The sequence below is a fragment of the Adelges cooleyi genome, unplaced genomic scaffold (assembly GCF_023614345.1).
Source record: "Adelges cooleyi isolate 19-005CV unplaced genomic scaffold, UGA_ACOO_1.1 ACOO_flye_CR_arks_rails_tigmint_CR_PRNA_108, whole genome shotgun sequence".
NCBI lineage: Eukaryota > Metazoa > Arthropoda > Insecta > Hemiptera > Adelgidae > Adelges > Adelges cooleyi.
The window spans coordinates 14,677,743-14,694,927 of NW_026095761.1; the positions used below are offsets into that span (position 1 = coordinate 14,677,743).

The window sequence follows — 17,185 nt, forward strand, 5'->3', positions numbered from 1 at the left end:
TAATGTTAATCACGACATCTAATTATTAATCTAACACATGTCGAAAACTAACACACATGTTATTGTCAAGTTTATGTAAATCCCACTCAACACAAACACGCTGTTGAGACCGTTGGTGTACAATTATATTACAAGGCATAGCTACCTTGAGCTTACAGTTGAGTGGCTGCTTTGTACGTATGTTCTCTTAAAATGTATTAAACAATTATTGTTTTAATAGCAAAAATGGAATAAAAACATCGAGATAATAATATTAATTATAATATCCAACGGTTTATTAGACATTTAGATTAGAACATATTAAAAAAACTGGTTTATTGATTGGGTCTGTCAGTTCCTGGTATTAAAAGCATTTTTGTTTTTGTAGCATTTGGAGTTTTCCGTAAATGTTCGCACTTGTTATGATCTTTGGATCGACAAAACAGCACAATTGTCATCCGCACATGGAAATGTCCTGCAATTGGTCATAGCTGTATCACTTACGTACTTCGGCTTGATAGACCCTCAATATAGACTGTAATATTATGTCGATTACTAATCATGCCGTCAGGAAGATCAAAGAGTTTTCTGCTTTTTTTGAACTTCGATAATTTTAAACCAATTAGTTAGTGCCCATTATAAGTATGTCATTAAAGAATAGAATAGACACCATTATATTTATTTGGAAACTTGCTAAACGTTTCCTGGTTAGGTAAAATACCGTCAGCTCCATCCGCTTTTATTTGCGCGTGTTGCATTATTTACTACATCCAAAGTAAAGTCACTAGTTTGCACTAGTGCACTAGTGTGCATTCATTCTCAGAAAAAAAAATTAAAAATCAAAATAGATCCTTCTTCCCTATAGTAATGTGTAAAATCATTTAAAAATTTTAGCTTAATGCAAGTTTTAGCGAACAATTGCCTATACAATGCGCCTTAATAAATGCTAGTGTAGAGGCCCATTATTATAAATTATAATAATGCTTTTATATACTAATATTATAACTACTATTGTAGTTGCTAAATGTTAGTGACTGTTATTATACTATGTAAATAATTTTAAATGATATGAAGTCCTCCATTTAAATACTAGTACAGAATATTTAATTATGTAAATTTCAATAAAAACTAATTGAATACGATATGTTCCCTTCGAGGGAACCCTCGTGGTTTTAAAAATATCCAACACCTAAGTATGCCACTTTTTGTCTATATAGTTTTGATAGTGTTATTGACACTATGTTCATAAACAATAACTTATTCATGGGCCATTTGGTGATTTTAGTAAGTAAGTATACAGTAAACAATTACTTATTTGTTGTTTAATGTTTTAATTGCACAAAAGCGAGACAAAATGCATTCGTTTTTTTCGAGAAGGTCGTTCTATTTAGTTAAAGGGTCAGTAGCGTTCCTGCCGTAGACTTAATTATGCTTGCAATTATTATTTTTTTTTTTTTAAGTAACACAGTCATTTACATCGAGCTACACTACCGACGGCGACATAAAATGAAATAATTACAACCGTTCAATAATTAAAATATAATTTGTACCAGAAATACACGCTCTTGCAAAAAAATATAAATATATAAAACACAAATACAGACGTCTAAATTAATTACTTGTGCCTACTCATGTACTCATGTACAAATTAAAAAAACAAAATGCTTTATTCGTTGTTATTACTTTTAAAGGTTATATCTATAAGCAGCAAAGGAAATAAAGTGATTATATATTGTATAAAAAATCACGTTCATCTTGTGTTATTGCTGACTAGACTCGTGATAAACTGAACTAAAAAAAAAAAATCTCTTCTATACTACTTAAAATCGGTTTGGAGTGCTAGTGAATTTTGAAATGTCACTATAAAGCTACACTAAAGGGTTGTACAATTAAAGGGCACGAAGCCCATTCGAGTGGAAGATTAAAAAGGTTTTAAAATGAGTAAAAATCATAATCTAGTTTTGCTACCTTCGAATATACAAAAAATACAAAAAAAACCTCAAGTATTCAATAAATAGTAATTATATTGTTTTCAGTAATTAGCAATATTCTCATAATATTTTTTTTACAATTTGCTTAGGTAAAAAATAATTTTGTTCTAAATCTATTTTTTTTGGTTAAGGGTTTTAAAATATTTTACTCTTCCTATCTGAACAACTAGAATAGATGTTTAGGAATAGTCACGCTTAATTTATCATTTTTATTCACTCTTCATCATAGAGCTCTTATATTATGAAAACTCATAAGTCATAATAGTTGTATTGTATTTTAATGTTTATTTTAAATGGAACTATATACATAAAGCTACTTTCAAACCATAAGAATACCATAACTATACATATTTAAGAAATAAAATGACTATACTTCTAAGAATTTCATTTAGTGTTAAGGATTCTCACGTTATGTCAAGGTACTCACGCTTAAACGATTTACACAGAAATGGATTAACTAGTAACAAACGATTAGTACACGTCATTATTTATGTATTATGTACTAATGCTAAGTTAATAAATTGTCAGTAAGCGAATATTTAATCTTTGTCTAATGTAAAACACGAATTAGTTTTTGGAGTGACATACAAATAAGTTTATGATTACATTTTAGATTTTATAAAAATGTTTGAATTTCATTCTAATATTAAAGCCAGAAGTGATTAGTTGTAATAATATATTTTGCATCGTTAGGTAATAATAATATGTAACTTAACTAAAGGTTATAAAAAATTAATTTTATTTTTAAGATAGAGCAATAATAGGTACGTGGATTAAAGATCAAAATCGGCATAAGCTAAAGATAATACAAGTGGGTAATCAAAAATAATGTTTTCGGCTATTTTATTTTTTTCTGAACATTTTTTGCCGTGTACTAAACATGTACAGCGAACAGCCAAAAAAATATCATTAGCTCTTTGAAGGGGCGAAAAACTTTTACTTTGTTTCATTCTTTTTGGAGGTAGTTTTTGAACAATCTAAAAAAAAATTATTTTTAAAAAATTTTAGTCAATCGTTCTTTATACCGAAAAAAAACCAAAAACAAAATTAATTATAAACAACTAACAAGTATTTTTTTTTTTGGATAGTTATTGGAATGAAAGCTGTAAAATTGATTGATGGACGATGTAGCATAGCATGTATTTATAAATTAAAAAATAAACATTTGTTTATATATCTTAACATAATTATTATATTATCAAAAACATGTAAAACAATAGTAATATGATCGTCGTGAAGATGATCGTACCAACTCGTCGAAAGATGGACTAATCAAACCGAATTTAAACGATTTTAAAGGTTAATATAGATATTTTGTCTTAAGTTTAAAGGGTTCGTTTAACGTTAATGGGTAATAATAAAAATGTTCACAAACAAAACTTGTTAAGGATTTAAATTTCGTAACTTTTATACATAATACTTTTATCTATATAGACTTATATACATATATAAAATATATATGTACATACTTTCATAATACAGCTACATGCGTTTGCTATGAAGGGGAAGTCATGTGACCGACAATTCCCCTATCATTGGTTATGTATAAAAAAAAACATGCGTTTTCTTTAGTACTAGGTAGGTACAATAATATAATAACATACTATTTGGATACCTACTCTTGACACGACAACTACACGAGATCTCGTAAAAAGATAAATAAGTACTCGGTTGATTTTCGATGGTATATTAGGTTGTATTCTTTCAACAAATAATATTATATTATCATGACTGTTGTATAGGGTTTTCGGTGCGCGCTGCTATCGCCGACCGCGGTAATTATTGGTGTCATTATCCCCATACAGACACCGATGGTTTTATTACATCCACATTACAATTATTATATATTTATTTTTTCTTAATCAGCCGAGGTCTATATGCTACTTACATAGTTCCAGTGCTCTTATCAGTCAATGAGTTGGTGACACAAACAAGTACACACACACAATATATAAATGTATTACACACACTCGCAGTTTAAATAGTCACGGCTATCGTCGCCGCCTTAGACCGTATAATATAACATAATATAGAGATAATGAAAATCAGTCAGTGTTCGGTTTGTGAACTCAAAAGATGTGATATTCGGCTTACGTGGTCGCTCTTTTTTTTTTTTAATTTCTCAGTGCGCCCTAACAGTGCTATTAACGATTTGTCTTAATATTATATTGTTGTGTACAAAAAAAAATTCTAAAAACCGGCCGTGCAAACGATATTAGATTTCTTTTTTCGTTTCGTTTCGTATTTTGGTGTTAATTAAAAGGTTCGTGATCAATCGTTTTACCAACAAATCGGATACCATTGAGCCTCCACCACCGTGTCGGCCCCACAGCCGCCCCGTTAAATTTTCCAGACCACCTCCCCTGCCCCCGCCGCCATGGATTCGCTAATGCCCACGATCAAGGTAAAAAATGCCAAAAACACACAATTTCAACAACAACAAAAAAACCACTAAAAATCTATAACCAAACGTCACTTATTTATTTTTTTATTTATGTTCAAAATTGGTTACAACATTGAGAAAATATAAACTCCGTCTGCTGTTTGCTTACTTTTTCCCATATCGGAGAAAACGAATCAATTATTATTGATAAAGAAACGCGTTACACATCGCATCACGTGAACAAATAACACTGCGCTCTTGTCGGCCGTAATTACACTACACTTTTAAATATGAACAAAATAAAAATGTTTAATTAATCATTATAATTTAATTTTCCGATAATGAGATAAATTAATTACGATTCTAGCTGCGTCACACGCGGATAGTCCAAACGGAATTATCGACCCAAGATGTACTCAAAGTGTACTATCATTGTTCGTTTTAGATTTTCGAAAAATGATCTCGCCACAAGAATTATTGTCATATCGGTGAAACCAATAAATTATACGGATTATAACGGACGATGTTGTACACTAATAATTATCGCCCTGATAATTAGTTCATCGCAAACGACGGAGTTGCAATATTAATAGCGTTTAATAGGCCATGCCTATCAATAAGCGACAAATTTGCCAAATGATAATAAACAAAATTACTATAGTACAATATGTATATAATATATTATAGTGTTTCTCAGAGAGGTAGTTACACATAATGTGATCGTCATCACATTATGGCGACGGTATCTTGAACACAAATTCGTTTTACCAAAGTCTGAACACAAAGCAAATTAATTGTGTCGCCCTAACTGCTTATCACTTGTGGAATGTCACTGTTCTATTATAGCATGATGATTATTATTATTACTTTACTCTTTCTGTGTACGATGTTACTACAATTTAATAATAATGACTTAATCGATTAATCTCACCTCACGTCCGACGAAACGTTTTAAATCGTTTTAAATCCACAAACAATTTAATTGTAAAAAATAATAATAATTAGTTGTTACAGAAGTTCTTTTTAATGTAAATAATATGAGTAGTTATAATTATTTGTATATTAGACCAAGTCATGAACAGAAACTAGTTATACGTAAAGCATACAAAATTACAAAAATCAAAAACTTTGTAATTCTCACGTTATATTTTGTTTCTCAATGTTCTTTAATGTTAATTTTTCATCAAACGTTACAAAATTACATTAAGAACTATTAATATTTTGTTGTTTGACTCAAAACATAGTATATAAAACCAGTGCCTTCTAAGCTCCGGATCAAAGCTACAATATGTATTTTAATATATATGTATGATATATACATTATAGGTTGGTCGTTTTTTTCATTTTAGGTTCCTGTAAAAAGCTTATAAATAAATATAAAAATGCTCCAATTTTTATATACCAGTTGATTCTTTTAACGCCCTACACTAGTTTTCTCTATCACTAGTCTTTCTTTTTAAAAACATTTTTATTTATATTATTTTACAATATCAGACAGTGTTCAAGTATTTATATTTTTTAGTTTTTCCCAGATCGCTATCAACTTTTGAAACTTAAATGGTAACACGTATACATAAAGTTAATTTTTTTAATTAATAATAATTTGTTGAAAATGATCAAACCCAGTTTTGAATACATATTATTAGTTATTTAAGTTTAAAATTTAAGATGGGGGAAGGGTCAAGAGTAATATAATTTTTATCTGTGCGCATTACTTAACCGTATTCGACCTACCCCCCTAAATTTTAAAATTTAATGACTTTTAAAATAATTCTTCAAAACTTGTTATCGACTAGTCAAAATGTACAGTAGATTATTCTTAAATTAAAAAGGAAATTAAAAATGTATACGTTACTAATTAAGTTTCAAAAGTTGATGGATCTCCGTAAAATACTAAAAACGATAAAAAATTGAATACTGTGTAATATTGTAAATAGCACAAACAAAAATATTTTCATATAAACCTAAAATATTGCAGCTATTTAAAAATATAATTTTATTTAATTAAACATAGGTACTTTTGTTTCTGTAAAAAGAATACTTGTAATCCTGATAATTTTTATATACTATATATTTAGTCTAGAAAAAACGTTACACTTGTTTAATAATTGAAATCTAAAATGTGTGTTATTTCTTTTACGCAACATCTTTGAATTGAACAATCATCTAAAAAAAAAACAAAATTTAAAGATTTTTATGATATTTTTTAAATTAAATATTATGAACTTTTCAAATTTTATTTTTTAAGTGAAGTAAATTAAGGTTTTATAATTAACTTAAAAGTAAATTTGCTTGACTAAATCTGACTTCAATATCGTTTTTAATATCGAAAAGTACAATGTGTAGTATCATTTGTTTTCCGCGATTATGACCAAAAATGGGTCAAATTTATTTAAGTTTACTTAAAAAAAAATGTTTGACTACAGATTTTTTTTTACACGTTAGTCTATGTTAGATCTATTTTCAGCTCCTAAGTCGTCTTAAAACCGCGTCTAAAAATAAAAATAAAACGAAAAAATTCCAACCCCTGCGAGAGGGTACAGGGTGTTTGAAATTTGGATTTAAGGCTATTTGTGGATAGGAGCATGCCTAATAAATATTCTATTAAAATGTTGACTCCAACCGATCGTTTTTTGCTAAGTTACAGCAAGTTCAAATGGAAGGTTGAAAACCCGGCAAATTGCTTTTCGATTTTCCCGGTTTTGGGTTAAAGGAATTGATTGTTCTGCTTTTGACCCACCAAAGTACAATCTGCATACGATTTCGGATCTATAGATGAGCTATTCGAGTAAATCGGTCCAGATAAAAAAAGTTACCGCGTTTACAAACAACATCATCATTATAGATATATTATCTCCCCAGCTTTGCAGACTGCATCGACGATCAAAAAAACTATGAATAATTTTGAGGCATAATGTCATTTTTAAATATTTGACTTTGTATTTGAGGAAAATATTGTTTTATTTTTGTAGTCATAAATTTGAATTCATATTAATAAAGTCTGTAAAATTAGAATGAGGAAGATCTGATGTTTACCTATAATAATTTATGTTTACTAAAGTGGTTCTTAATATTTAATTTTCTGCTAAAACAGTATGTAAACTTTTGATAATATAAACAATTAATATAAAACTTAACTTTTTAATGGCATATTATTATAAAAATATATTGTTTCTGAATAGGGTTTGGATTAGTTGAATTTTCATGAGAAGCACTATTTATTACTGTAAAGACAGTTTTACCAAGTATTGTTAAACATTAATCCACTCTTATTTCTCTAGATTAAAAGATGTATTGCAATTTATCAATAATTTATATTCTGTGATAATCCTGCTAAGTGTATTTCAATCATAATTCTGCTTCCTCGACTAGAAATTTGGTCGAAATAATTAATCTTGATACTAGTAATGTGGTGTTGTTTATTTATCGACCTGTTAGGAATTAAAAATAAAAATACATTATTTTCCAAAATCTTTAGATTGCTTACTTATTACGCGCTAAATAAATTAAAACAGATTTTGAAATAATAATATATTCGCCCTAAAACAACGATTAGTCAGTTAGTAAAGAGTTAATACAAAATTTAAAAAATTTAATATTTTAGTTAAAGTTAATAAATATAAATTAGAATAATTTGTGTATGTTAAATTTAAAAATTCACCAAATTTTTAACTGAACTTAAGCTTATTACCGCAAGTTTAATGCTTACACGATACATAAGTTATAAAAATAATCAACATTTTACACATTCGAGATATAATATGTAAAAGTTATTTTTGAGGAATGTGATTGTAGTATATACTCTTAAAATAAATCGTTTACAAAGTTAAAAAAAGTAGCTTTTTTTAACTTGTAACACTTTTTGTTACATATAAAAATTACCCATCAATAAATATTTTGCTTCAGTATATTTTGTTTACCACAAATTTTTTTAATGTATCGTTGTGATTTATTAAAAGATTAACTTTTTGATATCTCATTAAAGTAATTTCGTTTAACAGTTGGATAACAATACCGCACTAAATTGTGGGAAGTATTTAGTAAACTTATCATTCTATAACTCGACTAAATCTTAACAATCTTATGTAGTTAGATTATAGAACATATGCTATCTTTATAGGTGTATATATATTTCAATAGGGTCTTTTAAATAGTGACATTTTTATTTTAATACTTATACGTGACAATTAACTATTTCTTTACTTTACTTTTCCTATATCAGAGCTTAATAATTGAGGTTTGGGGTCTAAAAAATTGTTTGCGAGAAAATTAAAAATTCAATCTCACAACATTTTTCTCACATATCCATTTTTAATAATTACAGCTGTACAATTATTTGAAGAAAAAAATGGCTTAGATATAGCTGCTTCTTGTGAAACCCCGTTCAAAATTCTTGTCCCAACATTTACGAGAAAATAAACTCCATAATCCTTCTCCTCACTTCTTGTTAACGATTTTTTATACCTCACGACTGGCTATATGAAAAATTTGGTTCAGTCGTTAAAACGTTATCGTGGTCCCAAAAACCAAACACATCATTGATTAACTAAAAAATAGAATACAATTTATTTATTATCAAACAAATCTCTGTACTTACATTACTACATTTCCATAATGTTACTAAGTATAGTTTTTTAATTGAATCCAGATTAATATTTAAAATCCTTTGTTGTGAAAAATACCAAATTCTATTTTAAGAATACCGGGAATATATTAAAATACTCAGAATCCTTATCGCAATACTTGATGAGCCGAAATGAGATTTAAATCGATTTGACGACAACAAAAAACGGTTTACATTAAAATACAGTTTTACACAAATCATTCAAAGGAAACTCGAGTGAAGGAATCGCTGGTTTATCCCTTATGCGTTTTTTCTACATGTTGTTTCAACACCAAGCTTCCCCTACTCGAATAAACTGTAGAATAATCCGTTTTTAAATTTACAAATATGTTGTGATAGTTACGCACTATATAAAATCTGTAAAAATATTATTAGGTTTATTTTTATGCTTTGAACGACTCTGAAGACGTCCACTACAAGTGTGAAAATTTTGAATTGCGACAGAGAACGTTTTTTGGGCGCGTTTTTGTGTCTTGTTCGAACTAGACGAACACGTCGGAATAAATAATAATAGTTATATACATATATATTATATTTATTACACATCTAACTTCGAAGAATTTCAGATATTTTATACATTTCAGATTAGTCTAATGATATCGGCGGGACTTGTGGTGATGATGGTTTGTGCGGTTCAGACTACCGTTATAGCGATGGCCCCTCTGCTGTCGGCGGTGGCAGACACCAAAATGTGCCCCAACGGATGCCTTTGCACGCTCGTGGAATGGATATGTTCTGGCGCCAATGCCAGCGAAGTGATCGCCTCCGGAGTAGATATCAGAGTAAGTGGACACTCATATTTTGTCGTTATAGTTAAAATAATACAAGAGTGTGGATTAAGAAATGAGAGAGTTCAGGTGCGGAGTCAATAGCTGGAAAAAATAAATTGAAAATAGCTCGAGACGGTTTGACCAAGTCGGCAGAGTAAAATAAAAACGGTAACACCTTTTTAAAAAACTATTTCTCAACGTTTTGAAACTAGAAAGTCCGTCATGGGCCATATGCCGTTAAAGTTGTTCGATTTACTGTAGTACAACGACGATAGTCGAAAAAAGGTAATAATAATACAAAACCGTTTTAACCGGTCGGTGTTTTTCTTTTTACAACAAACGAATGCCGCTTAGAGAAGGTGTAGCCGTTAAGTCATTTCTTTCTTTCTCAGTTATGACGATGAATTTCGCTTTTAAAGGGAAACGTCATTAAGGAAACACATAAAAAAACGATCCTGTGATAAATCTAAAGTAATAGTTCGTACTTCGGAACGATTTGAATATCATTTTTTAAGTAGTGATGCCTTATTCTTAAGCACACTTTGCAATTTTATTTTTTTTATTAACACACGGTCAGTAGTCTAAACCATATTTAACCAATGTAATTTAAATGTAAATATGTATAATTAGGTAATGTTTCAAACCCGTTAAGCATGGGGAACAAACGTGTTTTTACCTGAGATTTAATCACCAAGCCAAACGATAAAACGATAAATTTCAAATTTACCTAAATCATTTGTTACAGGTAGTTTATGCAGAATAAGTTTTATTCTGGTGGTTACGTTTCAACGAAAATTGCACTTTTACTGAACAATTTGTAATTTTCTAAGCGTTTAATGCTTAAACTGACGTTTATGTCTCACAATCTATACGTTTCTGCTATTCAAAGTTCTCCGCCAATAGAGACTACGCCCTGTATTTTTTTAAATATATTTTATCTAGTATGTGCGGTTCGAAAATACTCAAGTCGCAGGCGAACAAATGTGCCAATTACGGGACAGATAAACCGTAATACGGCAAATAATAATTAGTTACATTTTTATTGTTTTAATAATTATCGGTTATATGAATTTCGGTGATCTCATTTCATTAAATAATCGAACGATCGAACCAATCATACATATTGCATAGGCGGACCGTGTCGTATACTGTATTTATTTTATCTTAGATGTCATGAAAAACCTAATGAGAAACCGATTTTACTCGAGACACAGTGCTGTGTCTCGGCAGTTTTTACTGTTACCTATGCTGTTTTTGACCATTGCATTGGTGTCCTTTGGTTGATCTCTGTAGATTTGGTATGGTAATAATCGTCGGCCAGCTACACAAAAAATGTAGTAGTACACTAGATATTTTGTTGACAACTTATTTTATTTTTCAGCTGTTGCATTTGGACTTATCGGGTCTGGGACTGGACTCGATCCCGGCAAACGTGGAAAATATGAACCACGTCAAGCGACTGAACTTGTCACACAATCACATCCACGAGATCCACAAGTTCACATTGCAAAACCTATGGGATCTCGAAGAACTCGTACTGGACCACAACTCGATTTCGGACATAGTGTCAATCAACCCCAGTATCGCATTTAACTACAACAAGAATCTTAAGATGTTGAACTTGTCGAGCAATCCGTTGACCGACCTTGGCCGGGACGTAAGCACGATGCTTTACAGCGAATCGCTAGAGGTGTTGGACGTCAGCAACTGTCAAATCATATCACTGCTGGGACCGTTGGTGCTCAGCGGACTCAGGAAGTTAAGTTATCTGAACTTGTCCGGCAACCCGCTGACTCGACTCGACGGAGTGCTGTCCAACACCCTGAAAATGTTGAACATCCGAGGCTGTTTGATCAGTTACCTGAGTACGGACGCTCTGAACGGTTTCTCCAATCTAGAGGTGTTGGATGCCTCAGAAAACGTCCAGCTGTACATGGAATTCGCCATACATTCGACCACTTTGAACATCTTGGACGTTTCTGAGTGTTCCGTTCGCACACCAAACCTGTACGGTATGCCTACACTCAAATCCGCTTTCCTAAACGGCAACCGGATCAGAAAATTGGGACCCAATCAATTCACTAACAACACAAATCTAATAACTCTGGATCTATCCGACAACCACATTGAATATGTACGTATTAGCTAAGAGTTTAGCTGTAACATAGTGATACAAATGGTGGTCGATAAGGACAAATAAGGGAAATCAGCTGATAAAATACTTGATAGCGATAAGAATCGTTATTGGTAAGAAGAAATAGAGGAAAAAAGCAGTTGAGAGGTATGGTAAAGATGAGAATGGACAGCAGTAAGAGACAGCAAACCGGAAGAAAGATAAATAAAAAAATAGTAATTAATACTTGATAGGAGCTATATGCAAAACATGTTTTGTGATTTATGATTCCAGAAGCAAAATGGAAGTTTTTTTTTCTTATCATCTTATTCCAAATTAATTTATTACAAAACTATTTTAATACTGAAATTTTTCGGATTTCCGTACTATTGTCTTTTATTAGTTTATAACGAACCTGATGTATTCATATATGTTTTTTTTTTTTAGATGGATCCTCGTGCATTCAACGGTTTGAAGTCTCTTCGTTACTTAGACTTGTCGAAAAACATGATCACAGACATCTGGTGGGAATCGATCATTATTAATCTGCCTATATTGGAAGAGCTGAATTTGTCCTACAACACCATCACTCGGATCGGCTATCTCCGGTCGAATCATCTGCGGAAGTTAGACTTGAGCAACTGTTTAGTCCGATGGTTACCCAGAGAAGGATTCAACGAACTAAGCTCGCTCAACGAACTCATTCTAGCCAACAACCCGTTACATTCGCTGTTGCCGGGAAGTCTGAACTCGACCGAACTTTCAATACTGGATCTCAGCTACTGTCGGATATCCCATCTGTTACCATCCGAGTTTGCCAGTTCGCCAAATCTTAGCGAAATCAGACTGACAGGCAATCGTCTGGTAACGATAAAAAACGGAACGTTCTCCAAGTGTCCAAAACTTAAGGCGGTTTACTTGGACGACAACCCGTGGCGATGTGACTGCTTCACGTCCGACTTTGCGTACATGGCGTACATTACCAATCGAACCACCCAGTATTCCACACTTACCAGGTATTTAGCTTTCATATATGTGTACACTGAGTCGTTTATTTTCTTTATACATTTTATGTCTTTGCTTTGGCACACGACCGGAAAATTGATTAGTTGTTATCATAACGAAAATAACAGCTGATTTATCTTTTTTATCTCTAAATTGCCCAGACTGGGAGGGGAACGCTTTCGATTTGCTTCCCTCCCAGCCCGACATCGTTTATTCACAATAATTTATATATATTTACAAAAAGACCGGTTCCCAGTTAGCAGGGTGGTCTCACAATATGTACAATTACCGATTTGACAATACCAATACAATTTTCAGGGAGCAGCCTCCGGCTGCTATTGTCGTTGCCTCTCCGCCTTTTCTCGCTCCATCGTCACCCGTTTAACGAAGCCTGAGATTGCTGACCACGCCTCCCTTGTCTGGAGCATTGCGTCCACAGGCCGTCCGGCGAGCTGATTTATCTGATAAGATAAGAGATGAGAGAGATAAGGGAAAAGAGATAGGAGATTAGAGATATGGGGACGGGGTTGGGATGGGGATGGGAATGGGGGTTGGGGACGGGGATGGAGTTGGAGGAGTTTTAATTTTCTTGAATCTTTGATTTTTTTTTTATAAAACCACAAATATTTCATAGTTATTTTATCAAATATTGCTGGGTAGCCAGGCTGAATCTCCCGAGTCCTGGGCACTGTGAGAACGTGTGTTGATCACTTGGATAATCGATCAATCTTAAGGAGACCTGTTATGCACGAGCCACAATTAACCGAAAAATAAAATCGAATAAAACATTATTTATATTTTTTGAAGTGGATTAAACGCATTTCCCCTTTTATATTAATGATGGTACAAGTAACGCATCTTTTATTGACTTATGGCAAATTCACTGTTTTAGAATCAAGCAAACTTATTAGAAACTCAGTAATATGATATGGAATTTTGAAACTTTTATAACTTTAGCCTAAATCGTTAAAATATAAATCGCTCTAGTTAAACTCTAGATAAAGTTTTGATCTTTAATTTTGTATGGATGAACTTTTAAAACTTCTCAGTCTTTGAGAAAATCTTCCGAGGCACATTTTACACGTAAATAAGAAAACGGTGTGGCATAATATCGAAATTAGAGAACTGTGTTCGATTCGCCTTTAGAGTTATTAGTAGAAATATAACATAAATGAAATTACATTTAATAACAATAATTGTGGTTTCAATAGGAATCCGCATTGTCTGACACCGGACAACGTGACAGGCGTGCCGTGGCACGTGGCGTGCGTCAACAGCACGGCGTACGGGTTTTACCGGGAGAACCGGAAGAACTTCTCGATGGCCATCGGCGTCATCCTCATACTGTGCGTTTCCGGGCTGATGGCTATATTCGTGGCCGTGCACGAGAACATGAAGACCAGACAGGCGATGCGCAGGCAGCGGGAAATGGACGAGTACGTGGAGGGCGAGCTGGGCCTGGACCCGGCCGTCTACGCGGACGAGTATTCCGAATCGGCCCGAAAGTTGTCGCAGCTGCCGTCGTATGACGAGGCTATCATGCTGCCAAAGCCCCAGGCACAGCTACTGAAACGGAACAGCTGTACGCAAACGGACGAGGACGAAATCGCGGCCATCGTGGCCGGCTGTTCCATGCTGTTACGGGAAACGAACGAGGAATCGCAGCTGCAGCACAAGCGCAACGTTAGCGTGGGCGTGGACAGGGGCATCACGGACGCCAGCCGGTGTCCGGCCGGCCGCAGGGGCAGACGGGGCGGTGGCCCCGTGGAAAACCGGAACAACCGCCACCACCCCACCGCCGGTGTACACATGACCCAGCTGTAGTAAAGTATATGAGCCCAACATTAATCTCAACCCCCCCCCCCTTATGAAGCCTCCCCCCACGGACCCTGCATAGTCCTTAGCGAATGAAATGTAAGTGAGACCACACGTAGATCGACTACACCGTCTCGATGTAAGCACACATCTTGAAAACAAAAATATGTCATCAAACTTCAAAGAACCCACCTTACTCGAAACTGTACTTTTTTTTAAAAATGTTCTAATTCAACTTGGTTTTAAGACGGATTATTATTATGAAAACCGACAGTGTCAATAATCTGAACATGGTTTTGATAACGGCGAAATTTCTCTTAACAAAACCGGAGTCAAATTCAACTACAGTCATAAGAAACGTGTTAGTACATTATTACTACCTATGATGCGTGTACATACGATTTGTAACTATCTAGTCTAACTATTGAATGTCAAGTCCTACGGTGATACAAGAACAACTAAATTATTATTGTAATAATTCCTAATTGACGAATTATCAATCTCAAACATTTTTATTTTACTATTTCGCTTATGTCACTGACATTTTTAAATAACACGTCTTAATGATCATAATCACATTAGGCGGGTTAATTAGTTTTTGTACAATTTTTTTTTTGTTATTCTTTTTATTACTAACTTGTAATCGTTTTAATCGATAAAAATGTTTAATAATAGTTATAACCTATAAGTGTGTATGTGCTATGCGAGTAAAGATACAATTTGTTTATATAATTTATTCGGCTTAATTTATAATGGTAATTACCTATTAATGATTAGGCTATGATGAAAACGACACGACGTTCCACTCAAATAAATAATTTTAATTATTATTATATTCTATAAGAAGGCATCAGCTAAACATATTTTTGTGTTTTTAAAAACTTTGTTAAATTTATTATATATATATATGTAATATTTTTTAACCCACTTTGGATTAAATACAATTAATAAATAAGTTTTACATAATATTATTTAAATATACTTTTTAGTATTCAATAGTTTTTATACGTTTTTGCACTGCAGATTTAATTATGGACAAATACGTGAGGTAAAAGAACGAAAAAAATATTAATTATTATTCCACCAAGAAAAGTGGAACTTTTAATAATTATACGTGAGGACCAATTAAAATGCTTTCCTATTAATTTCAATTGTTCATAAAATATTACAAGTATAAACTTATATAGGAATTTTTATCGTATGCGTTTATTATTTTTTTTCCATACAACTGTACCTATAAAGCTTTTTTTTCAAGAATACTTAAATGAAAAACTCTTAGCTGTAGAGTGGCAATAGCTATACCTTTGAAGGCAAAGCAACTATAAGGATCATAAACCTAGGCAACCACATGCAATTTGTTTCTTTTACTGATGCATGTAAGTACATCCTCACATTGAGTGATTGGCTTTGTTTATGATTTTGAAATAAAAAATGTACCAAACGGCGAACAATAGGATGAAAACTTGAAAATTTACGTTATTAGGGTTTCATGTAATGTTTAAAATAATATACGAATATAACACTTTTATAAAACTCAATAGCTAATACAATTTTCTATGTATGGCAACCAAAATTATTTCCATTATACTTTATAAAAATGATTATTTTATACCATCAACGGTTTTACAGATCTATAAAATAAAACAACGTAAAATATAGAACAAGCACAGAAAACATTTTTAGTAAGAATTATTCTAGACAGAGCTGTGAAAATAGTTGTAGAAATCCTGATAACTATAGGCTAATCATTTTTAGACACTTTTCAAATAATATAAAAAATTAATTAATTAAAATGTAGCAAAGGGTTTCAGTTTTTTGTCATTTTTAGACGAACATTTAGTTATAAGTATGGATTTTCTTAGCAGAAAAATATTTCTATAACAAATAATGAAATTGACTATGACTTACGCCTTCAATTTGTGCTAGATGCATTATTAAGAAAGGTCAACTCACTCAACACCAATATCTGAAGCCTACGTCTCCTTGGTTCCGTTAATATCAAAATCCACCCACTCTACTCCAATATAAAGCAGCATTAGTATTTTTGATTTCTTTTACTGTAATCACTTAATTTGTAGTGCGAAAAACGAAAAGGGACTTCTTTTCGTAATTTTTCACATTTGAGTTGATGTTATTTTCTGATTCTTGATTGATATTTAAACAATTTGAGATATAGTTAATTTTTGCAACTAAAAAAATTACTTAGTTATTGCACTTAAAAATTTGTGACGGCCGAAAAAGGTATCTTTTGGCTTTATTTTTCCATCTTAAACCTTTTCAATCGTATTTTCTTATTTCAAGAACTAAGAAGATTATTTTATTACTGTCTGAATTTTATGAAACATATTAGAATGCATTACCTTTTTTCTTTACAAAAAGAATATTAATTGTATTAATATTATAAATATTAATATAAATGGTATTTATGCCATTATTAGTATAATAGACATGGATCGGATAATAACCAAAATAGTTTGTTCATATCTTAAAAACATTATTTTTTTA

The 17,185-nt window shown here is 32.0% G+C and overlaps 2 protein-coding genes across 4 annotated transcripts in view; both read left to right on the top strand.

The window, feature by feature from the left end:
* The window catches only part of LOC126847372 (Y+L amino acid transporter 2), a 234,813-nt gene that overhangs the window by 165,501 nt on the left and 52,127 nt on the right, over positions 1 to 17,185 (top strand). The gene's annotated exons all lie outside the window — the stretch shown is intronic.
* LOC126847367 (leucine-rich repeat-containing protein 15) lies at positions 3,938 to 15,600 on the top strand. Of its 2 annotated transcripts, none has more exons than XM_050587525.1 (5): positions 3,938 to 4,374; positions 9,562 to 9,759; positions 11,129 to 11,881; positions 12,308 to 12,876; positions 14,077 to 15,600. In XM_050587525.1, exons 1-5 carry the CDS (start codon positions 4,348 to 4,350, stop codon positions 14,687 to 14,689), a joined length of 2,160 nt encoding a protein of 719 aa, XP_050443482.1. In that variant the 5' UTR covers positions 3,938 to 4,347; the 3' UTR covers positions 14,690 to 15,600. The 2 variants fall into 2 exon arrangements, with proteins under 2 accessions (XP_050443482.1, XP_050443483.1); XM_050587526.1 differs by having other exon boundaries at positions 9,567 to 9,759.

Excerpts from the sequence above, each read along its gene's own strand:
- LOC126847367 (XM_050587525.1), top strand. The coding sequence starts at position 4,348 with ATGGATTCGCTAATGCCCACGATCAAG. Across the intron at positions 4,375-9,561 it reads CGCTAATGCCCACGATCAAG|ATTAGTCTAATGATATCGGC; the intron begins GTAAAAAATGCC and ends TATACATTTCAG. Across the intron at positions 12,877-14,076 it reads CAGTATTCCACACTTACCAG|GAATCCGCATTGTCTGACAC; the intron begins GTATTTAGCTTT and ends TGGTTTCAATAG.